This window comes from Ursus arctos, unplaced genomic scaffold (genome assembly GCF_023065955.2).
Source record: "Ursus arctos isolate Adak ecotype North America unplaced genomic scaffold, UrsArc2.0 scaffold_11, whole genome shotgun sequence".
Taxonomy (NCBI): Eukaryota; Metazoa; Chordata; class Mammalia; order Carnivora; family Ursidae; genus Ursus; species Ursus arctos.
Genome location: NW_026622775.1, coordinates 3,145,735 through 3,171,762, shown reverse-complemented (window position 1 = coordinate 3,171,762; position 26,028 = coordinate 3,145,735). Strand labels below are relative to the sequence as shown.

Here is a 26,028-nt window from a genome sequence, read left to right as displayed (position 1 = left end):
GTTGAATGTGCAGATCTCTACCCTAAGAAAGCACAAAGGGAATCCAAAGATGAGAAAAGATGCTGGAAGTTTCCTTAAGTTTTAATGCCCCTTTGCTTGTGGTGTTAAAAAAAAAAAAAAAAAAAAGATTTGAAACTGAAGCATTCCAGGCCAGGCAGATTCACAGATCAGGGCAGGAAATACGCAAAGCTGGTGCTATCTGGGAGAACCCAGCCTTAAATTCACACTTTAGAACTCGGCCGTTTTTGGGGGAAAAGAAGAGGCACTCTCGTTCTCACTTAGCGACATGTTGAATGTATACTCCTGTACACGCCGGTGTGCATCTGCATCAGGTATGAAAACTGAGGAACCCGGGTCGGAAGATCAGATCTGTTGTGCAGCTCGGGCCATCAGCTTCGTTCTCTAGTTGTTAGCTGCCAACTTGTGGCACTGCCTCGATTTCTCTGCGTGCAGGCGTTAGAGCCTGAGAAGGACAAATGCAGCAATTCCCGAACAAGCCTTCGCATTGCATGAGAAACATGCGCGCTTAACGGCCAAACCGCTCCAAACCCGAGCCCAGCGCTTGCCCGGGACGGCCCGTCTCCTGCCCACACTTCCGCGCCCGCCGGGCCGCTGCCACTGGCGCCCCCAAGCGCCGCGCGTCCGCGCCCCTCTCCGCACCTCCTTCGACCGTCTCAGACGCAAACCCGACCTGGGGAGCCTGGGGGCTGGTAGGAAAGGCTTCCCTGGGAATTCCCAGAGGCTAGGCGGCAGGGAGCTGAGGAAGGCAGGACCTCAAAGGCTTCCTTGCCTCCGTTCATTCCTGTTTGGGATTTCCTCTTCGCAAAGGGGCAGCTGCCTGGCACGGTAAAGATGCCCGCTAGAGCTGTGAGACTGAAACCCTCGGAGCCTACTCAAGGGACCCCATTTCTCCCAACCCGCAGAGACATAAACGTCCGCTGCGTGTGTGCTGGGGTCGTGGGGTTGCGGGGTACAAAAGGCGGAGACTAGAAAATCCCAAACATCTCCCGGGCGAGCGAATAGGATACCTCTTTCCTCTTTCCTGGTGCTCTTCTCTCCAGTTCCAAAGCCCCCGTCCACGTCAGTTGGGCACCCCCTGGCACAACCTAGCGCAGCCTCACACACGCCCTGGGAGGCACAGACCAAAACCCCACTGGGGCCCTTGAGCGTGCACAGACCGCAGCATTAACGGCCAGATGCTCACTTCTCTCAGTCTTCTGTAGGGCCCTTCTAGCGCTCCTCTAGGAGTCAGGCGCTGGAGATGCGCTGGGAAACCTAAAGAAGGGTGCTGGCGGTCCCCAAGGGCGGTGGCAACCTGCCCCTCTCCACTTCCACTTTTGCCCTCCGTCTGTTTCCAAAGGTCTTTCCAGCCTCTGGAGCTGTTGTCCGGAATTCGGAGGCCTCACGTTCCCCTGGGACTGAATCCCATTTTCTCAATTGTTGTGGAGAGCAGAGGGGTGTGGGAGGGGGACAAGAGGGAGAGGCAGGAGGGGGAGCCGCAGGGGGAAGGAGAGGGGTGGGGCGGGAACGTGGGGGGGGGGGTGAGAGAAACGTTTTCACTCTTTGTCACTCTTGAATTGGGGGCGGAGGGAAAAAACAAACCCCCACAGTGGGAAGCTATAAAAAGCAAAGGGGGCGGCGGTGAGAGAGCAAACGGAGAGAGCGAGACCGCGCGGCGCGCACGGCCGCTCCCAGGGCACTGCTGCGTCTCTGGCAGCGGTAGGCTGCCGGGTGTGACCCCGGGAGCGACCCCTCGCCGAGACTGCGCCCGCGCGCGTGGGAGACCCCGGCTCTCCTCACCTCGAGGGTCCGATCTGGGGCGTTCCTGATCCCCTTAGAGCGCCCGCTATCATTGTGCCCTGCAAAGGCTGAGACATAAAGGGTGAAGAAGGAAAAGAGAAAAGCAACTGAGGCCGAAGGAGAAGGAACTGGCGTGGCCGTCCAGAGCCAATTAAGAGAAGCGCGCCGCGGACGTCCGGCGGGAACACGGTGGTGCGGGGCAAGGAGCAGCCGAAGCGGTGCGGTCTGCGGGGCTGGGTCTTCTTGCACCTCGGGTCACGCCTCCTTGGCGAGAAGGCGTCTCGCCTTTGATTGCTTCCAGTTCCTGCAGAACTTCCTGCCCTGGTGGAGAAGCGGGTCTTGCTTGGGTCGCTCTCGCTCCGGGTCTGAGGCGTGAGACTGAATTCACACGGTGCTGGGCCCCCGAAGCCAAGTGGGGTTGGGGGAACAGAGCCTTCGAGCCCCCGCACCCCGAGTGAGGGGCGCGGTGTTGGGGTCCTCCTTCCCCTTGCACCCGCACCCCTCCGGGCTTTGCGCCTCCCCGGGGACCCCTCGCCGGGAAATGGCCGCGTTGATGCGGGGCAAGGACTCGTCCCGCTGTCTGCTCCTACTGGCCGCGGTGCTGATGGTGGAGAGCTCACAGCTCGGCAGCTCGCGGGCCAAACTCAACTCCATCAAGTCCTCTCTGGGCGGGGAGACGCCTGCCCAGGCCGCCAATCGATCAGCGGGCACATACCAAGGACTGGCTTTCGGCGGCAGTAAGAAGGGCAAAAACCTGGGGCAGGTAGGAAAACACTCCAAATACGCTCTACGGCCAAGAGCGGAGGCACCAGCGCTCTTGAGCGCGTAGTTTGCCTTTGCACCCCTCAACCTTTCAAGTGCGCCCCCAGGTGTGGCGCGCCCCACAGCTGGGGAGGGGTTGCCAGAAGCAGATCTTCGTGGGTGGGGGCGGCTGGTGGTTGCCGGTGCTGGAGGGCGTGCAGCGGGCGGGTTAGGGTTCCTCCCACCTCTGCCTGGGGACGTGGGCAGGTACAAGATCCAGGGTGTACTGGTGGGGACTGGTCCTTTTCCGTATTTACCACGGCAGTGCTGATGGTAATGTTAATCGCTAACACAGAGCAACGATTTTGTGTCAGGCACCGTTCTAAGCGCTCACATGTATTTAATCCTCACAACCCTATGAGCTAGGCGCTGTTACTTTTCCCCGTTCTGCCAACGAAGAAATTGAGTTACGGAGTGATTAAGCGATTTGCCCAAGGCACACAAGCTAATGTTAAGTCCAGATCCTGGTCTCTTAACCGTTACATTTCACAGTCTGGAGGGGGAATTTACTTAGTTTCAGGTTCTGTTTCCCTCCCAACCACTTTCTTCCTTCAAAGAAGTGAGGTCACAGAAAACTTCAATAGTTTTAGACGCGACATTTCTCGCTTCTGAGAAATAAATCATCCGGAGGGAGCAATATGATGAAGCGACAGTGACAGCACCGTAGCGCGGGCGACCCTGGTGCCTGCGATAAAGCAAGGTGGACACCGGAGGCATTTTTGCAAGAGGGCGTCTCTCTGTCACACAGACGGATTGACAATCGCTTGCAAAGTTATACAAACATACACGGTAAAAGGAGTGTGCACACTTGGCACCCGCTGTGGCGGGGCGAGCAATGGCCAAGGCGGGGGGGGGGGGGGGGCTTGTGGGCACAGGGAACCACGACAGCTCCCCCTTTCTGCTCCTTTGGTAGGAAGCCAAAACTGAAAGCTAGTTTGCCAAACAGCGCGCGCACCTCTCAGCACAACTGTCAACTCGTGAAGGTGGCTCATTGCCCCACGGATCCCGGGTTTTCTTGTTTCATCCCAGGAGCTTGGTGCAGCCCCTGTGCGAGCTCTCGGTGACCTCCACTGCCCTTGCCCCTAGTGCAGGCGGCTTGGTGAAGGGTGAGAGCAAGGGCCAATCCTGGATGGAGAGCGAGGGAAAAGTTGGCCCGCGCTTGGCCCCCTACTGCCCTCTCACGGGGACAATTTTGCTAGTTTTGCAGGTCCAGAATGCTTCCTAGGCTTTGAAATGGCAATCATTTCGGCTATCTTTTCAAAGGAATACAAAGTCTACAATCACAGGATTTTTTTTAAGGTCTCAAGGGAAAGAAATATACGCATACATACTACATGCATACATACTCCATCGATGCATATGGCTTGCGTGTGCTCACACGTGTGCACATACCTCCACATTTATGTGACCACTCTCATTCCCTTTTACTCTTCCCTCCGAAACACCCTGACACTTTCCATAGCAATGGACGTAACGTTCTCTCAGAAAGCCATCATGAGATAGGCAAAGATTAGAAAGAAAGGATGTTGTCAATCCAAATCCTAAGACTTTTCTCTAATGCTACTGACTTCAAATTCCACCTTATCAGTTGAAGAGAGCTAGATGTTTATTTAGTTCAGCCAAGGACAGAGGGATGGACCCAATGATCTTTTGAGGTTTCTTTCCATTCTAATCCATGTACATTCTGTGAGTTTCTGTGGAAGAATTTCTGTTGCTGTCACCACTGGGCCCCAGTGCTCGATGTTCCTGAATCAAATTATCAGTTATGTCAGAACTGTCTTTAGCCATGGAGTTATATGGACTAAACTGAGGGTTGCCGCCCGGAATCTAGCTTATGCCTTAGGTTTTGATATGTCTATTTTGCTCTCTCTCCAAATATCTGCTCCTTAGAGGTTGCAACTCTATTTGTGTGTCTTCAAATGGAAAATTTTATTTATTTATTTATTTATTTATTTATTTATTTATTTTATTTTATTTAATTTCTCTTCCTTTTCTCTCTTTCCTTCTCTCTCTCCTTCTTTTGCTCTTTCTTTCTTTCTTTCTCTTCTTCCTTTCATTTCTTTCTTTCTTTCTTTCTTTCTTTTGAGTTGAACTTCTTATATACTCTCCATAACCTAGTGGTTCCGTGGAATGCATTTCATTATATTTACTTAACTGTAATACCATATCCTTCAGATTTGATGTTGGGTTTGTGAGAAAATCATAATTTTTGAGAGATAGTGGTAACATAAAACAATGAGTTGAATCGAAATAAGATAGGTGGATAATAGGGGGCTTATCTTTTGTTATTTTCTGGCTTCTCACTTGCTTAGCGGGTGAACTATAATGTTTACTATTATGAAGAAACAAATAGAAAAATCTATCTTCTTTGAAGTTGAAAGAGGAATTCTTTGAATATTTATGTATCTCTTACCTTCTTTGTTCTACTGGTTATGTGGTTTCTGAAAATCTTAGGACTCTCGTTTTCAATAATGGAATGGAAGTTAGAAAGACTATTCAAACAGGAAGATGCCACGTCCATTTTGGAGAAAAAAAAATCTAGAGTTGAATTGTAGCTGAGCTGGATTTTTATCCATCAGAATAGAAAAATATGATTGATTGAGAAGATTAGAAATAAAGTGCCCGCTGATCAAACTAGCTAATTACGTAGTGTCATCCTGAGGCCTGATCATTTGATTTTTCTCCCCGTCCCCCATCCTTGATTGCTGATGCTAAAATGTTTGTGTTTCAGAGATACAGGATACAGGAACAGGAAGCCGTAGGATGCAAATTCAAGTAGGCACTTTAGAAACTTAGTCTTTGGTCTTCTTTTCCTTAAGTGAAAATTGAATAATTGTCTATTTTTTCTGACTGACTTTCAGAGTAGAAAATTAAAATAAAATTTTTTTTGTGATTGCAGAATAAATTTTTGAAGGAATTTAATAATTCATTAATCTTTTACAAAAGTGAAAATGAGACAAAATGGGCCCCAATATTTTCTTGATTCAATGTAGTCTGTTTTCATATGAAGTAAACATTCTTACGTATAAGAATTCTATTTGTTCTGGTGGCAAGATGGATTATTTGTAAATCACTCCTGGAAAAGATGCTTTTGAATTTCAGGAAAGATTTAGAGAGCCCAGAAAGAGAACGCGCTGTTCTCCAGAGGTGTTACAGTTCTCATTTTTAGGTTTGCTTTCAAAGACAGTTATAAGTTATGATGGAAAAAGACATAGAAAATTGAACATGGCAGTACTCAGGTGATTGATACAGAAGGAGCAAAAATGATTTTGCTGCATTATTCACACATATGTTTTAATTTGCCTTTCTTTTTTCATCGATTGCTTACCCGTTTTAAAAGATAGTGTGTGTGTGTATATGTGTGTGTGTGTGTGTGTGTGTGTGTGTGTGTGTGTATGGGGTAAATTAAGTTGTGGACTGTTAGTAATGTATATACATGTCAGTATACTTCAGTTTCTAAAGAGATTATTGCAAACGTTCTAAATTAAAAGTAATTTTAAGCAAAATCTTCACTATCATGTGGATACATATATTCTGACTAAGTACACTGTTGCTCGGCATCACCTCTGGAGTTTGAGGTAATCAACTTTTACGGGCCACCCTTAAGAACAAATTAAGAAACAAGCAATTTAAAAACTCAATTTATCTTTGCAGTTCACTTTTATTTTATTTTTTTGTAAATGGAAAACCTTTTGGATTTGTGCTTGTAATTACTTCTTTTAGTCTTCTTTACTCCTTGCTTTGTCTTTTTGAGACAAGCAGATTAATTTGAATGCAATGCTATATGATTTAAAAATATTTTTAAAAGTTATGAGTAGAACAGTGGAAAATAATTATGTTTTAAAGGTAAATAAGCTTCCTGGCATGTGTCTCTGAAAAGAAGCTGAAAACTGGTTTAACACAAATTTAGATTCCACAAATTTCTCATATACCTTGGACGTTTGGACAGGTTTGGATGAATTTGTGCTGTGAAAGAAAATTGCTTGAAACGCATTGAAACAGAAGCTTGAGGGAGTCGGTTAGAGAGCACTAATATTTGTGTATTGCATTTTCTTTAATAAAAGTGCCACTTGTATGCATAAGCACTCATGAAAGTGCTCACAAAAATCAACTATATATACACTAGATAGTCTATTTTCTATAGGTGATCGCTTTACTTTTTGAAATTATCCATGACTTTTTTTTTTTTTAACCCCAGCCCAACTTTCTCCCGCTAGAGAGTAAATATCTGCGATTTCCTCTGGACATCAACTGACGCTAAGTGTAATAGGGAATGCAAAACATTTTCAAAATTTAAAGTTTCCGAAGTAGAAAGATTTTGAAACAATCCACAGTAAGGTTTCTCTTCCTTCACTGTGAATGATAGAGAAATTGATAGTTGATACAAGTGGAAGGTGACCTCGTGAATAGCAAGAAAAGTATTTTAACGATAATCTAACTATGAGCATCCATCCGTCATTTTATTTTTGTTCTAGAGGAGAGAGAGCAAGGGACAAGTTTACTTAAACTCACTCCAGCTGTGACTTTGACCCTACCAGAGTCTTCTTTAGTACTCCCCTCTAATGCAAACTCCTCCCAGGGTGTTTCAAATCTTACAGTTTTTAAAGTAGAGAAAGCAATGTAATAGAAAGGCAACTGATATATTCTGTTCTAGGAGAGTTTGCCGCTTCCTCTTCTTTTCCCTGCACAATCATTTTGAATGGATATTAAAATAACCTGTTAAATTATAGAGGTCTTTTATAATACTCAACGTATGTACATTGTAGACTCACTCTTTTCTGGCTGTTTCTTCTTTGGTAGTGATGTCACATCAAAATGAACTATGATCTTCTTGTATCTGTGATCCTGATAGATCTTTAAAGTCATTTTACTTCATTAGACCTCTAGTTACTTTTACTCATCCATAAAGGAGATAAAGCTGCTCCTAGGTATTTATCTGATAATTGAAAAGATTTATGCAATATCTGTGTCTGCCCGTGACTCTTACTGGTCATTTTTTTTTTCTAATTTGAGGCAGAACCCAAAAGGAAACAAATTAAAAATAGTTAATGGATAGATTTTTGCATTGTATAGGATTTCTTTAAGATAACATAGAAAGGTAAAATATGGAATGAATAATGAAAATTTGGTATTACCATGTAAAGTAAGCAGAGGTTAATTTTCTCTTCCTCCTCCGTACACTTTTGCCAGGATCTAGAGAACAGCAACATATTTTTCTCTAATTGTTTTTTTTTTTTTTCAGGACAAATATAAATCATTCTCCCAAACGAAGAGGTCAACTGATATAAAATATGGGAGATTTTTTTGATAGGAACATCTGTCCACAGGAAGAAAAGTCACCACCCAAATATTTTAAGTAGTGGTTTCCCAACAAGTCTGTCATGCTAGCAACTTTGGATCACTGCCCACTTCTTTGGGTTCAAACCAATGATGGGAGGCCATGAATGATACCAACATCTAATCAAGGGTCCTTAGGGAGAGCTCATCCCATAAATCCTTGTAAACTGAATCAGAGAAAACTTTAAGGCGGAGGGATTTCAATATCAGATCTAAAATGCTGCATTTTAACTCAAGTAATTAGCTCATGTAGGCACTAAAAAACAGAATTATCATTTCAATACTGATTCTACATCCACTGAATCTATATAACAGAGTATATTTGTGGGATCTTAATAGTAGTTTAGATTTATCTATGTGCTCCAAATAATAAATGTAGAAATGAAATCAGAAAAACACAAAAGTAGTAAACTTTTAAAAACCCGTCACTTCTCTCTCCTCCACAAATAAAAGGGACAAATGTGCACCAGATAGATATCCTTTTAAATATATTACAATGCCAATTTAATTGATGTCACTTATGTGTTATAATTTGGTATACAGAATAGTTACATACTTCATAGTCATACAAATTTTAACTAGCCTACCCTGTCTAAAACAAACAAATATATAAAATCAATGAGTGAATAAGTACAGTAAGTGGTAAGACAAGTCAAAACATCACAATTAGGAGGACTGATTTCTTAAAATGTTGGATCTATCCAAACATTTCCTAAAAGATGTTTGTTCTCCATATTATGCTTTATCATTCCAAATAAGAATGTTCTTTTTTCTAGGAACTGAAGGAAGTGGGTGATCTTCAGACATATTATTTACTTAACTAGCTTACAAGTACTTACAGCACACATTAAATTATAGTTTGAGGTCCCGTTTATTATTTATTCTGTGCCATGAATTGCTCCAGATGTTTCATTTTAATTAACTCTTTTGAGCCTCTTAACAGCCCTTCAAAGGGCAAGTCCTATTATTATCCTTATTTTTAGAAATGATGAAATATTTTATAAATGATAAAACAATAATTTTCCTGAGACACAGAGAGGTTATGCAGTTTGTCTAAGTCACACAGCATTAAAAGGAGAAAGGCAGAGCACACTCCCCAGTATCCATCTCCCTGCGCCTGAGTGCCACCAGGTGCCCACTGACAGCAGGCAGAGGCCTTCTCAGTGACTTCTCTACAAGGACTGTGAGTTGCTTTGGCTGGCATCACTCATACTCTGCTCAGATAGGGAAAAATTATCTAGGGTGAGAGCCTACTGTTGCTTTCACTTCTTCCTTACTTTTGACTCCTTCCAGCTGCCGTTCAGAGAATCAGACGATCTGTAGCAGCACCACCGAGCTATAGTTTCTGAACAGGTTCTAACGTCTGACTTGCTACTAACCAGCTTCCTGTCTTTGAAAAAGGCACTTCAATCTCTGGTTCTTTTTTTAAATATGTAAAATAAGATACGATAACAATAGCAACCGTAAGAGTAATAATACTTCGGTTACTGAGCCAGAGGGAGAGGAAAGGACACTTATTTACGGTGCTAATGTCATTGTTCCTACTACCATTACAGAAATAGGTAAGGCCAAGTGCTCACGCACAAAATAGAAAGTGGCTGTTCGGTCTCCCTCCCCCCAAATTGGGCAGGGGTAACTAAATAAATGCCTGTGTTGTACGTGAGGGAAGCGATGAACTCAGTTACGCCAAGGCCAGGAACTGTAAAACAAGAGAAGACAAAATAAATACACACGCAAATATGTTATCACGTTTCTTGTATCGGATGTGAACATCGGGGTGGTGAGTCAGGGCTATCCTGTACAATGTAAGCAAAACAGCATATAATGGAGTAACTGGTGAAATTACACAGAAGCCAGGGTACAGCAGACATTAAAATATAATCGCAGTGAGTGAAAGTCCTAACCGCCATGGCAATATTAGTTATTTAACCACAGGAACCAAAATAATTGAACAACATGTTAGCGTCTGCTGCCAACAGCATTAATTTGATATTCTCCAAAGTAAGATAGCCTCTGCAAAGGCAAGTTTCTTGACACTTTCTGCACAGCCTGGGGCCCAGAGAGCTGCTGAGAATTTGGAAGGTTTACAACCCTCTTTGAGTGTCAGCTGTCCTGCTAGGAGGACTCAGAAATTTGGAGCTCATTATTCCCATTCCATTTCCTTCACTTTCTTTGTTTTATTTGAGTTATTTCTTTCATGATTCGGGTAATTTGGAAATATTTTAACAATGTTAAATGAAGAGTGAAAGTCATCTCATTGAAGTATGTGATAAATTTCTTTTAACATATTGGAAACAAGCTGTTTGCCAGTAAGTGTTTCTATCTGATCATGAGCTAAAAGACTGCATTCAAATGGAAGGATGGATGGGGGTTGTCACTTAAAACTGGCTGAAATGACCGCTCTCAGTCTGCCCTTGCTCCTTGTAGCTTCACTTCATCTTCACCCTTTGAAACTTGGCTCAACAGGCATTGGGTTAATTTATCTCTTGAAATCCTAGGTCTTCTTTCCAAAAATCATCGTCTGTACTCTGTAGTCTTTCCTTTATACTTAATTTATCCCCTTACTTCTGTTGCTGCATATTTCCATGTTTCTTTCTGGGTTATTCCTCTTTCTTTCTTTTCCTTCCTTCCTTCCTTCCTTCCTTCCTTCCTTCCTTCCTCTCCCTTTCTTTCTTTTCTTTCCCTTTTTCTTTTCTTTCTCTCTCTCTTTTTCTCTTTTCTTTTCTTTTCTTTCCTTTTCTTTTCTTTCTTTCTTTCTTTTCTTTCTTTCTTTCTTTCTTTCTCTTTCTCTCTTTCTTTCTTTCTTTCTTTCTTTCTTTCTTTCTTTCTTTCTTTCTTTCCTTCCTTCCTTCCTTCCTTCCTTCCTTCCTTCTTTCTTTCTTTCTTTCTCTTTCGCTGATCCCTCTACAACGTTATGTCCATAAACGTGGGCATTTCCTCAAGTCCCTTCCTTAGTCCTCTTCTTTTTCTGTGCTACTCTCTCTTCTTTGCTGCTATGATTTCCTTCTTTGGAACTATCTGTCACATAGGCAGAAATCTACTCTTAGTTTGATTGAACTCCCGAGCCCCTTTACCTGCTCAACAGTTTGGGAAGTCTTTCCAGAAACAAACAAACAAATCTCCATATCAAAAATACACATTTTATGTCTAACTTCGAATTGTCATGAGTTAGGCAACCAAGTCTTTATGATGTCTCATGCTATCAATAAAACCTGGTAAAAAGTACCTTAGGTTAGTCTAATGAAGGCCACAAGAATCAAGTCTCATTGCCCAAATTCTTCTCATGCTGTGGTCTGATAATCACTCCCTGGTGATGAAAGAAAGCTGTGTGGATTCCCATGAACCCTACATATTTGAATGCTTGGGATTTAAATAGCCTCCACTTTTTTTCTCTATGATAGACCTGTTGTTAAAACAACTCATGTCTGATCAGAATGTGCATAAGTCTATAATTTTTGCTTATAAAACATATCATAACGTGTGCATATACATTTTAAACAATGTCTAATGCTTATTTTTATAGCTTGAACTACTTACCACAGAGTAATTTTTTGCTATTTGCTATTTTAGAAATAATTGTAAATTTTTAGTTAATAGTTAATTTTAACATTTACTTTCAACCTGACAGACTTTTAACAGTGCTTTCATAACTGTGTAAGAGAATTCTTCAAATGTATTTATTCATTGTTATTCAAGACAGAGAACTTTATAGAAAGAACCAAGAGAACCTTTTATCATCTACAGGTTTCAAGACCTTGTACAATATACTAAAGTGGGGACAGCTGAAGCTGGCAGATGCAGTAGAAATCACCTGGTTTAACTCATTTAATGTATGAGGAGATGTTTCCTGATCTGCCCAATGTAGTACAGTCAGTGCCTGTGACAAAAGAATTTCTCCTGGAATTGGATTATTTGACTTCTAACACAAGTCTTCCAAATAATCAAAAGCAATGCTTTCTGTTAAGTCCATAATGGCAAAGCTCTACAGAAGAATTAAATTCAGTTGATTCAAAGCTGGTGGGAGATAAATTACATAGCGAGCTCTTTTTCAGCTCTGAATTGTGTATGTCAAAATGTATTATCAAAGAATACAATGTCATGATGACAACTGTGTCAGTAGGATTTAAACACAATTAATGAAGGGGAGTGGCTTTGCATGTATCGTCCTCGCTCATTTTTTCAGTCCTGATACTTAATGACATGATTAGCAAGCACCCTGGCTGGAGAGAGTCTGCACAGGAATAGCAGGAGTGCACAGAAGACAGGAAGAGAGTCAGGGTGGGTTCTGGGAACACAGATTGCTTGACCTTTGTCCAAGCATCATCTAGGATAGAAGCCAATGGCTTTAAAACTTTTCTGACAGCAATGCACGGAAAGAGATATACTTTATGTTGTGACCCAGCACACACACACACACACACACACACACCCCTACACACCTGAAAAAAAAAAACTTTGAAAATAAATATTCTTATGATGGGTAATGCAGTGAGACATTTTCAAGATTTTAGTCCTTTCCTTTTGTTCTGTTCTATGCTAGTCTCTTGTTCTATTCTTTCTCTCTCTCTCTGTCTCTTTAAAATGCTGATCATGACTCATTGAACTGATTGATCAAAACCTGTGGTTTGAAAACCTCTGCCTCATGTGATACTTCTGATGCACGGGACTCAGGGTACTGTGCTTGGAGGTCAGCAGTACCTTAGGACCAGCCCCAGTGAGGGGAGGTGGAAAGCAGAGCAGGTAGGTCTTCATGGACAGAAGCATGCATTGTCTCAGACCTCTCCCGCTTTCTCTTCTGCAACTGCGGGCCAGCCTCTGGCCTCCTTGTGGTGTGCCTCTTCACCTGAGATGTGCTTACGCTCTGACTCTCCACTTCTAGGAATAGGTGACCAATAACTATGCTACATGTGGTACTTGGATGTTTCAGACACGTTTACTCAGAACCTGTTATCCTACATTCGTATTGTGCTTTTTGGGTGTATGCCATGTGCCCCATCCTACTTTATTTCTGAGAAAACGTAGTTGAAGATGGTTACAGTTTGTACGTGGGACAGAGGGTGAACCTCAAAGAGCATGGGATATAGATTCAGAAGACTTGGTTAGCCTATCTTTTTATATGCTTGCCCTTGAAGAAATCATCTGACACCTTTAAACCTTAGTTATCTCATCAGTAAAATGTGAGTTCATAATAATAGTATTGTATTTTACTTGCAAAATATATAATATTGCTTATTTAATATCATTAGATATTTTATGAAAAACAAAATTAAGACCCTCCCACTCTGAATTTATGAAGGACAATTGTGAATTAGAATCAACTCAAGAATGAGTTAATCTAATTGGATTTTATGATTCTGGAATCATAAATTTAGATTATCTTGATAGATTGCCTTTTTTTAATAAGTAGGAGGTTGAAAGTGGAAGGTTTTTTTTGTTGTTGTTGTTGGGTTTTGTGTTCTTTTTTCCCCCCTATTTGTTTTTGTTTTCTTGGATTTATTCAAAAATTTCAGTGCCAGTGGTAATACTTTCACCTTTCTGATTAAAACTTAGTTTTTGTTTTTGTTTTATTCTTGCGTGCTACAAACTGCCGTCTTGCTTGCTGTTAGAATATTCTGTCCATGATATTCAAGGAGAGCTCTATGCCTTTTTTTTCCCTATCATCTTGGAGTTTTGTTACTATTTATATGTTCTATCTTGGAAAGGCATGATAAGGGTCTTAATAATAGAAGTATATTTTTAAAGCTCTGAAACTAAACTTGAGGGTCATATTTTGGACACATTATAGGTTAGGGGGTTCAGAATGGGTAAAGTTCGGGGAAATAGCCAATCATAGTCAAGTTGTATGGATGTGAAATCACACGGACTGTGACAGAGGAAATACATTTTGTCAAAATTCTTCAAACAGGAAAATGAGTATTTTCAGAGCTGTTGGGAACATATTGTATTGCTAAGGAGGCATTTTCTAGTGAACAATGTAATGACTCTGATCATTCATGTTACGAGTGCTGGAATCTCACCCAACCATTTGTCTAAGCTAAAAATAGTCTAGGCTTCCTGCTTTCTATCCCTGCTCCAAAGCAACTATTCTCTAATTTATAGGATTCTGCTTCTTCCTTAATATTGATCTTTTGCTGCTTTATTGTCATCCAATTGTCATTGTTTTGACTCAGACCATAATCATTTCCTGATGGGCTGTTACAGTATTGTAATAGTTCTGTACTTCTCTAAACCATCCTCTATACTACTTCTAAAGTGAGCTTTTTAAAGTAAAAATCTGATCAGGCTATTCTCCATCTCATGTCCATTGCTAGAGCCTGAAGTCCAAACTTCTTGACATGACATACAATGTCATCAATTATTTTGTTTCTCTTTACTTTGTCCCTGGGCCACACAATTGTTGAGTGGAAGAGCTGGGATTTATAACCAAGCAGTCTTTCTTGAGTCTGTCTACCCCATCACTGTGCCATGCTGCTGCCTCATATAAATTGGAAGCCAGAGAAACCAGCTAGAAAATTTTTATTGGTACATTTCAGAATTCAGATGTGTCTAAATTCTTCAGATCAGTCAACTTGCTAATTCCGTACCCCTTGGATGTATTAGATGCTATAATCATAGTAACAAACATTTGTTTGACATACATGCCGTGCTGGGTCCTTGGAATTCGTAGCCATAAAAACAAATGCAGTCTTTTTGTGGAATCCAGTTGGAATTTTAAGATGGAAAGAGGTACCCAGAAGTGGGTCCAGTTCATTCCAGTATTTCCAATACAATGTTAAAGTTGGACAACCTGCCGTGTTTTCCTTTTTATAAAGACTTTTGAGAATGAACACTTGTATTGCATTGTTTAGTTATCTCAGTATCTTAACTTTAATTAGGTTAAGAAAGGGAACATTGTGCTTTCTGTTTTAAGTGAAGCATGAATAAAACAAACCTGGATATCAATTTCTATTTAAGATACCTTCCTTATTAAGAGAAAATGTAATCAAATTATTTTAGTCATTCTTCACAGATTACACTCTGACTCCTTTGATGGACAGTCAAGCTGACCTGGAAGGTAAGACCATCTCTATAAACAGTGAAGAAAAAAGTCTGGTCATGCTGGACATTATGGTGATAATGGAAAGAGGTGGTGTCTGCTTTTTCTTTTCCAAATATTTTAGAAGGAATTAAATTTTTATTTTTTTCTTTGGCAATGCCTCACTATTCCCTGAGGAGGTCTGATCCTAATTTTATCATTTATAAAGCACTAAAGAAACATTCGTGGGAAGAGGCAGACTTAGGAGGAATTAGAAGAATGGCAAGAAATAACAAAGTTGCACTAGTAGGAGGGTAGGAGTCTGGTGACCTAAAAATGGAATTACAGAGGGGTGTGTTCAGTCAAGTAGACAAGATCTTACCGCAGGTAGGGAAGAGTGATGGAATGTGTGCTAAAATACATCAGAGAAATTTGATAAAAATACAAGTTTAAAATGATGTCATAGATTTTTTTTAAACAACCACACTAAAAGATTATTTTTCCAAATTAGTCACTTTAGAGAACTCATTCTTTTGATATTGTCCCTTAGACTTTCTTTTGGAACTAACTTCAGAAATAGTTTACATATTTATTTTAGGTTATAACTTTATGACCACAAACAATGTTATACATATTGATTAACATACCACATTTAAAATACTTGGCTCTGAATGGCTTTATGTTGTTTCCATAAACCAGAAACCCCACAGAAGGTAAGGATGTCAAAGAAATGTGGTGTAGCTTCTGAAAGCAATTCCAAAAAGTTCCAAAAGACATTCTGAGTCATGGAATCGGTATTGTGGTTTCAATTGGAAACCCTTTAATGTTGACTGCTTTAAGGTGGAAAACCATCAATTGGGTTTAAAATTTTAAAAATATATATATGTAATATTATCTTGTAATTGGGTCTTCTCCATTAGAGGAACCTGTCAGAATTTATGTACTATGGTTACTGCTTCTCAGAGGGTCATGGTGTTCAGGGAGCATGTAATGAGTGCAAGCCAGCAGCATGTCCCCACCCAAAACCCACTCTTCTCCTGAAGGAAGAGGCAGGAACAAATTGAACCCAGGGCAATCCCCTAGAGTCCGTCTGGTGATATACATTACTTTATATGCTACTTAGTTAAAATGTGTACAGTGAAGTCAGAAAAACAAAAGGTTCTGTCAAAAGTTATTTTTTAATGCAAACATTCTATTAAAATTTCAGAGAAAAAGCTAAACTGCTTAACTCAGTGAAAATGTTTCTGCAACTATTCAAATTAATACAATGCTTCCAAAATGTTCTTTGGAAATCCTTGTAAACTTCTTTGCTTGCCTACTTGCCCTACTGCTATCTTCCCAACACTTTTCAGAGGGAAAATTTTCTTTTTAACAAGAAAAGTCTTCTCGAAATTGCATTTCCAGAGAGGTCCTGGCCACAGCAGCTGCAACACATTGTAACTGAATTTTAGTCGCCGTTGGTTCTTATTGTTAAAAGCACAAGTGACTGGTGCTCAGGTGTTATGCCACTGACATCCCAGGGATTGATTACAAATTGGATTGGAGTGGGTGAAAATACAAGCTTTCAACACAAAAGAGCAACTGTATTTGATGGCTTGACACTTAAAAAAAAAATTAAGTTAGACCAAAAAATATAATTCTGGTTCTTAGTAAACGTCAATGAAGAAGAATGTAGCCCAACCTCACCAATAATTTTGTCGTTGTTTTTTTTAACTCCACTTCTGGGAGAGTCAGAGACTAACTGGAGAGAATGTTCTGATAGTTGGGACCAATATGTTCTGAATTTTCAAGGGCCATTTAAAATATCTTAGGGAATCAAGGCAGGGTGACCAACGCAATGAACAAACTATTAATTTTGAATGCATGCTATCAGATTGAAGACTCTCAGGCTTAATGATGAGCCCATTGCAACCATCATCAGGGGATTTAGTATAAGGATTTGAAAGAGAGGTGATCTGCAGCTGAAATGCATGAAAAGAAAGAACATGACTCAGAGCTACTGTGACTCACAAAATCAAGCAGGAAGAATCGGCTGACCTTTCCATCATAATCATTGCTTACCCATGGATAATGCAGTCTGATATTAAGTGTTGTATCACTGTCCTTCTCCAATGTACTCCTAGCAATATCCTCCAACTGGCATTAGTGAGGCCAGATAGCTGAGCAATACACGATACCGTGCTCCTAGAACACAGGGCAACTGACATTTGTTGAGAACCTACTTCATGCCAAGAACTTTATATAATTTCACTTAATCTTCTCGATGCCTTATGAGCTTCTGTCACGTGCAGAGCACTCAGTTCATGTTTGTGAAAGACAAGAAGATGCTGGAAAAATGAACAGTTACAATATGAGCAAGCTCAACATATGGTGCCCATGGTCCTGTGATGGTTGAGCTTCAAATTCAGAGTTACTTGATTACACGTTCAATGTAGAACAGTTTTGCTGTGCTGAGTTAGTAGGGAGACCACTTACTTTTTTTTTAAATGAATGAGATTTAGACGGCTATCAGGTTGTCAGGCCATTGTACACATGGCCAAAAAGTACATGAAAGATGCTTAACGTCATTAATCATCAGGGAAATGCAAATCTAAACCACAGGGAGATATCACTTTACACTTGTTTGGATAGTTATTATTTAAAAAAGGCAAGAAATAACAAGTGTACACGAGGATTGGAGAAAAGGGAACGCTTGTGCACTCTTGGTGGGAATGTAAATTGATGCAGCCATTATGGAAAACAGTGTGGAGTTTCCTCAAAAAATTAAAAATTGAACTATCATGTGATCCAGCAATTTCACTTCTGGTATTTATCTAAAGAAAACAAAAACACAAACTCAAAAAGATATGCGCCCGATGTTTACTGCAGCATTATTTACAATAGCCAAATATGGAAACAACCTCAGTGTCCACTGATGGACGAATGGAAAAAGAAATTGTTTGTGGAAATGGAAACTATATAAAATTCCATATATAATGGAATATTATTCAGCTATAAGTAGAGTATTTGGATATAATGGAATGTTATTCAGCCGTAAAAAGAATGAAATCTTGTCATTTGTGACAACATGGCTAGACCTCAAGGGCGTTATGCTAAGTGAAATAAGTCAGACAGAGGAAGACAAATACTGTATGATGTCTCTTATATGTGGAATCTAAAAAAGAAAGAAACCAGCAAACATACAAACAAACAAAACCAAGCTTGTAGATACAGAGACTAGACTGGCAGTTACTGAGGAACAGGGTAGGAGAATTAAAGAAGAAATGGAGACGCATAAAGCAATCACTGAGGCTGGAAACTGGCACAGCTCCATATGCAATTAGTTTCGCAAATGTGTCTGATTATTTTTTATGCGCTTCATTTCTTGTACAAAATATTTTTTAATTATACAGAAACAGATTAGCATCTTTTACTGAAACAGGCCTTACAATGAACCGAGAAAGAAAAATGATCAGTGACATTAAATCTGAATTGCAAACAATAACTCAAATCAATTTACATTATTGGTTTAATTAAGATTATGAGTTGTTGGTTCCTGTGCCTGAAAATTAAGGTGAATACTCTGATCTTGGTTAAATTGGAATCTGTCAAATGGGTTTTGTGAAATCTTGCATTTTCAAGATGATACTGTAACTTTATTCGTTGCTATATTATTTATTTATAACTATTTTATAAAATCAAAGTTTTCTTTCCATTTTCCTAACAATCTTAAAACATAGTGAATGAGTTTATTTTTTCCATATTGAGATTTTATTTTGTTTTGTTTTAGGAGTTTAACAACTTTATAGAACTGTGCCTATAAACTCTAGAAACATTATCAAAATACTTATCTTCTCATCTCTGAATAATAAACCAAAATTGCCATAATCTTTAAGAGGAGTAGATTATAAATATCTATGAAAGGAAAAAATAAACATTTACAATATCTGATCATTACTAATGGTTGGTGAATGGTAATGGATTGCTAAACAAATATTTAATATAAATAGTTTGTGGGAAATTCAGTCCCCCAAATTGCAAAGAAATGTTAATTTATACTCTTTCAAATGTTAGTTTTATTGGAAGGGGGAAACAAAGTCAATTAATACTAATTGTTAAATAGATTCTGGATTGTCCACCATGTTTTCTCTGACCAGATTTTCATGAATAATCAGGAAGCCAAGGTGTGGGCCAAATGTCTCATTATGTTTCAGAAACACTAGGGAAGAGAGATATTCCCTTGTTGGTCTGATTTTTGCAAACCCAGGGACAAGAACATAGAGCATTTTTGGAATGTGCACATGCTTAGCACCTGGAATTTTCTGAGAGTTACAGTCATACTTCATCAGTCACCAGAATGAAAAGCCAAATGCCGATCTGAAAGAGAACTTCTGAGGCAATTCTTCTGGAGCTAGCCATATACCCTACTTGTCATCTCTCAGACATAAGCCTTTAATCCCCTCTTCCTAAAATTGTTTATTTTAAAATGTGAGAAAGGCTAAGGATGTCACAGTGGAGCTGTGAGCTTCTTCTTTAAAGAATCCCATCCTTCAAACCCATCTTCAGCAGAGGAACTGGCATTCCATGTGTTGAGCAGATGGCGTCCTGCAGCACTGGCCAGCCCGCATGTGCAGCTGGGCCGATCTGGCACACAGGTGTCCTGATTTGGACCTTCTTGAAATTCTGACACCACGCTTTCCTCCATGGGGAGGTATGACTTGGCTATGCTGTTTTCTAGTGACAACAGATATACTGGCCTAACAATAACAGCTCTGACTAAGGTGATAACATAACCCTCTAACTCATATTTAGCTGAGACCCAGGGTGTAGGGTTTGTTCTAAGAGTTTGAGCCAACGTTTTGGTTTTGATTTCCTCTTTTCTATTGTGTTTTGTCATTCATGTCTCCTCCCTCACCTCTTCGAATTTTGGGTACTTCTCAGAAGGGTGGGAAAGTCCCTTGGAGGGGGGATGCTGTTGTAATAAACAAACAAAGCTAAACATTCCACATCAGATGGGTGGCTTTCCTGATCATTGGCAAATATCAGGCAACCACATTCCAATGTTAAGTAATCTTCAGGGTTTAAAAATGAGAAAAACTGGACACATTCATTAAACTTTTCATAGCATTTGACGAAAACTACTGTGAAAGTAAAAGGCGATTTCAAAACTGTAGGCAACAAAAAAGAAATTTAGTTGATGTTCCTTCTGCATAATCTCTTACATGATTATTTTGGTCTCACCAAAAATATTTGCCAGTGCAGAGCCCAGATGTTTTGAAGTTTGTTTGTTTGTTTGTTTTTTAAAGAAAGCAGTATTTAAGAACTTTCCCATTTCTTTCCATCTTAGTAACAGCTGCCCCTAACAACTGCTTATAATGAATATGGCTAGGTAGGAAAAGCATTTAGGGAAGTAATGAGGGAAGTAGATGGTATCACATTTTTGAGCTTTAGATTGTGTTCTTGTTTCCTCTCTTTCACAAAACAATTTTGAAAATTATTATGTCTTGTTTATGAAAAAATATTCATCTTCAGTCAAATATGCCCTACAAAATGGATTGGCCCTACCTTTAGATAAGCAGACATAATTACTCAGCTCAAGGGGGAACTAAAATTTATTACCCGGAAGTGATTTTACTCCACTGTGTTAAGATAATTCAACCATTCCCATTGATCTAAAAGGGATAATATAATATGGAAGAGATATTCTGATTTCCAATAAGTAAAGATTTATTCTATAAGAATGACTCGTTTGATATTGATTCCAGACTGCGTTGCAAAGCAGATTATGAAATTCAGTACTTAGGGAAATAGATATACCCAAGAAATGACGCAGGTTACTTAGAAGAAATCATGACAAACTAATTTTATTATTTCTTCAACAAGGGAACTGGTCTGGTCTCGGTATGATGTTTAATCCTTGCCATCTACAGTCATTCCCTTCATGATTTAATGATTTTATGGCATTAAATACCAATATATGCCAACGACTCCCATATTTGTATCTCTAAGCAAAACCTCTCTTGAGCTTCAGAATAATATAACCAAATGCCGAGCTAACATTTCCACTAACAGATATTTCATACTGACCATGTCAAATCCCATCTTTTCCCTCTTCCTAATCTGTTGCACCCATGGATTCCTCATCTCAGTTAATGGTAAATCCATTTTTCTAATTGCTCAACCAAAGGCCTTGGATTCCTCTGTAACTTATCTCTTTCCCTCACACATCAGGAAAGCTCCTCTAGCTGTATCTTCAAAATATATCCATACATCAAAACAAAGATATGATCAAAACATAGATCAACTCAACAAAGGTATGAGTTCATAGTAGCTCACAGAAAAATTACTTACGAATTTCAGTTCGGCTGAATAAGATATACTTAGGGCAGAGCAGACCTTCCAAGGAAAAAACCATCATAAAAATGGGAGAAACATATTTAGTTTATATTCTAGGAGGTGTTTTATCTGTACAAATTCAGAACTTTAAAAATATTTGGAAACCAATTCAATCATCAAGTCTGCCTTTGCCAGGACAGGAAAAATTACTCAAGTGGTGTTCATTAGCCATACTCTATAAAAAAAAAAAAAAAAAAAAAAAAAAAACTTTGTAAATCCTGTTCTTTTTCAGTAAAATTGGATTCTTCAATCATTTTTTTAGTGACTGGATAACACCAAAACCCATATATCAGCTATGTTTCCTTGACACCTTCCAAATGTTTTTGTTTGTTTGTTTGTTTAGTTTTTCTCTATGTTATGATATGCGTTATGATAGCAGTGGACACTAAACACACAAGGAGAATGATTTCTTAGATTGGCCATGATGTTCTCTAACAGTCTTATATTGAGATGTGACTTAGCTTCCCAAACTCAGACTTTCAAATCACTTTAATTTGACTCTCTGGGAGGACAAAGCTTATTTATTGTGTAGGGAAAGGGGAAATGATATCACAGAAGAGGTGTTATGATATTGTTATCACACCACTTATCATAGTCCCAATTTTTATCATAAATATTAAATATTTCTTCTTTTTCGTCTTTATTCTGTTGTATATATGATTTATCTGTCATATTGGTACACAGACATTTGAGGAAAATTACATTTTTTTAAATTATGTTTCATTTCAGTTAACTAAAAGTTTCTTCTTTTCGTCTAAAATTTAGGTTTTCTGTAATCCCATTTACAGGACTTAGTATCTGTGTCTCAAGAGAGATGAAAAATACAAAATTAACATTGTGTTATTGACAGATTAGCAAATGAAACAGACACTAGAGCGTAGATATAGATTGGAACATTAATCATTAAGAGAAGGAGGGACTATATAAAAACTAATGCTGGAAAAATTGAGTATATGGGAAAAATCTGATAGTCTAATACTATCTTACTTAATACAAAAATCAATTCCAAGTGGGTTAATGTTTATAAATAAAAAGAAAAAATACACAAAATTTTTAGAAGAAAATACAGTAAATATCTTTTAAGTAAGAAGAGATTTTTTAAAGCAAGTCACTAACCAAAAGGAAAAAAAAAGATAAATTTGACTGTATTAGAAGTAAGAACACTGGTCTATCCAATGACACCATAAAGAAAGTAGAAAACAGGCCACTGGCTAGAAGATGTCTGAGCATATACAGCCAGCACAGATCTTTTATGAGTAAGGATTGGTGTCTGGACTATTCAACAGATCCCTACAAATCAACAAAGAATTAAAAGGGAGGTAAACTATATTGGAAATTAAATAAAAAGAAAAGAAAAGGGAGGTAAACAATCCAATAAAAATAGGAAAAACACATGAACAGGCAATTGACAGAAGAGTAATAAAATGGCCAAGAAATATTTGAATAGACCTCAATCTTATTAATAGTAAAGAGAATTCAGATATTGACTTTCCATTTCATACATGTTGGATGATCAAAAATTAAGACCTTAATAATACCAAATATGCAAAATACATATGGAACTTTATTACATTGTTCACGTGTAATTACTACAACTACTTGGCAATATCTTGTAATTTTGAATGTTCATGTATGCTATGACCTACCAATTCCTCTCCTAAGAATATAACCCAGAGAAATGGTTTTTTTCATGTGCACCAGAAGATATGTATAAAAAGGACCATAGCAACATTACTTACAATATTTTTTTTTAAAAAAAGGGAAACAACCCAGTTTTTCAACAAGAGAATGAATATATAAATGATGGTAGGTTAATATTGTAGAGTATTGTAAAGCAGGAAAATATATAAATGAACTATAGCTAGAAGTGAGCATGAATGAAGCTTTGATATATAATAATAACAGAAAAAACAATATAAATAATATTGAGGATAGTGTTCATTTTGGGGTAAGTCAGGGAATCAGTATATGGAAGGTATACTAAATAGAGGCAAGTTATTGCTTTGTTCTAGCTCTTGGGTTGGATGATAGGTTCACAGTTGTGTTTGATAAATTACAAATACTTAAATATATTTTGCATGTGTCAAATATATTTAAACTATTTAAATTTTTTTTTTAAAAAAAAGGTAATACAAAAGAAAACTGAGATTTTCCATTCAGGTTGGGATATCTGCAGATGAAATTCAAGAGAGGGGCAGACATCTTTGAGCATATCCTCTGAAAAGTGTTGTCACTTTAAAAGTAACTTTTAGAGGTCGTACGTTGGCAACACTATGATAAACAGTACTAAGTAAAGTTGTCCAAGAATAAGACTCAGACCTTAGAGAATGTAGATATAGCTTTTATGCATTTCTTTCTCAACTAATGATGAACCCCTTTCCCACTTTCACATATCTCTACCTTCTGGAATATTCCCCTGATATGTAAACCTGGAAATCTCCCTCCTTACTCATCATCTTTGAAAACATCATGGTTTTGGATATTTTCCACCTAACCCAGAATGTAGAGACTTTTTTTTTTTTTTAAGAAAAGCACTTACGGCTTCAATAAACACCCCCTTCTGCAAAATGTATCTCTATCTTATTGCTGTAACTTCCGAGGATAGTGAACAGAGACGAAATTACTCATAATGAATGAGCAGAATAATGATTTTTAAGGTTTCAGCACTGAAACGAACATAAATATTGGATGATGTTTACTTTAATCACCTTTGCAAAAAATTGCTGCTGAATGGTTCTACTGGGAGTGTTACTAACTTATTCGTTCCTTGGGTACCTTGCTTGTAAAGTAGGTTATAATTCTAAAGCTGCAGTAAAACAGGTTAAAATCACTTTAAAATCTGTGTGTAAACTTTCCCTTCAGCAATACTATATGCTTAGGATATGAGATCGTTCAGTGGTTTGGTTTTTGATGGAATCTGCATCTTGGAGAGAGTGGTTTAAATGATTTTTGTTATTTAAATGGTAAGTTATATCTAGTTAGCAACTTCCTGTTCTAAAGATGATGAGGGTGCTATAACTCTTTAAGAACAAAATAGGAAATTAAATTAATTTTTCTAATTTATTGACATATAAAATTGCTTTATGCCAGTGGTTCTCCAAGTTTGGTCCATGGATTCCTGGGTATGTCCCAGGACCTTTTCAAGAAGCCTAAAGATCAAAACTTTTTTCATAGTAACACCAAGATGTTATTTTCCTTTGTTCGCTATGTTGACAATTTGTTACTGATGGTGCAGAAACAATGGTGAATGAAGTTGCTGGTGCTTTAGCATCAATCACGGCAGTAGCACCAAACTGTTCTAGTAGCTGTTGTATTCTGTATCAGCACGCTCATAGTAAAATTATACGTACGTACGTACATGTGCCCCTTTCCCTTAAGAATGCCCTTGATGAAACAGTGAAAATTAATCCATTTTATTACATCTTGATCCTTGAGAAGCCATCTTTTAAATATTCTGTGTGATGAAATAGGAAGTAGGCATGAAGTATTTTTGCTGCATGCCATGATATGACTGCGATACATGAGTTGCAAGTTGAGTTCAACTGCTGCTTTTTTCTTTTTTCTTTTTTTTTTTGGAACATCATTTTTTTTCTTTACCTGAAAGAATGACTGAAAAATAAGCTGTAGTTATTCAGACTTAACAAGGATTTGGCGAATACTTTCTCAGAAATGAACAAAGTGAACCTGTTACTTTAAGAAAAACAGCTCATGATATTTGTTGCCATGATACCATTAGAGCTTTCAAGGTTTGCATAAATGTACTACCAACATTTTCTAAGTGATCAATGGATAATGTTGCAAAAATCATAATGCAAAGTAGACCAAAGGGTTTTAATGTGATAAAGTAGGAAAGGTTCATTGACATGGTTTCAGATTACATAGTGCAACTAACCTTTACGAAACTACTATCTGTCAAGTTCTGGTGTAGTAATCAAAGAAAAATGGTCACAGTTATATGAAAAGGCTATTAAAATCCTCCTCTTCTTTCAAACTACGTATCTATGAGAAGCCAGATTTTTTAGAATCTATTTCAACCAAAACAACATATCACAAGAAATTAACTGCAGAAGCAGATAAGAGAATCCAGCTGTCTCCTACTCAGATGTTAGATTTTCAAAAATGTAAAATGATGCAGTGCTTCTCACTACACTTTTCTTCTGTTTTTAAAAATATGGTATTTTTCATAAACTATATAATGAGCTTATTATTATTTGTAAGTGAATTAATATTAAAAAATTTAACTTCTAATATGGTCATTACGGATAGAGACAACAAACATAAACAAAAACTTTTTGAAGACCGCAATAGTTTTTAAGACACCAATAGGGTCCTTAACCTCAAAACTTTGAGAACAACTTTCTTAGGCAAATTCTATCTTTCTCCTCCAGCGGTTAGTGGCAAAGTCAACAGAAAACTTTCAGTAGTGTCAGAACTGAACAGGGAACTGGGAAGGCAACTTGATCTATTCTCTTTAGTTTAACATCCTAGTTTCTGAGACTCAATGCCTCTTACTTAGGTTGAACCCCACATTTACTCTCTAAACCAAAATTTATTTAGAACCTTCTTTGGCTTAAGTATTGTCCTAGAACTGGAAATACAGAAAAAAAGACAAACACCCTTATACTCCCCTAAAAATGATGTGTAAATTCAATATTGGATTTAGCTTAAATTGATAAAAGTGAAAGATTAAGTATTTGATT

General features: G+C 38.5%; 1 protein-coding gene across 1 annotated transcript in view; it reads left to right on the top strand.

The window, feature by feature from the left end:
• The first annotated feature begins 1,587 nt into the window (after positions 1–1,587).
• Positions 1,588–26,028, top strand: part of DKK2 (dickkopf WNT signaling pathway inhibitor 2) — a 96,447-nt gene continuing 72,006 nt past the window's right edge. The window contains exon 1 of the mRNA XM_026499138.4: positions 1,588–2,563. Coding sequence (XP_026354923.1) covers positions 2,342–2,563 — 222 coding nt within the window. The 5' untranslated portion in view covers positions 1,588–2,341. The remainder of the gene's footprint in view (positions 2,564–26,028) is intronic.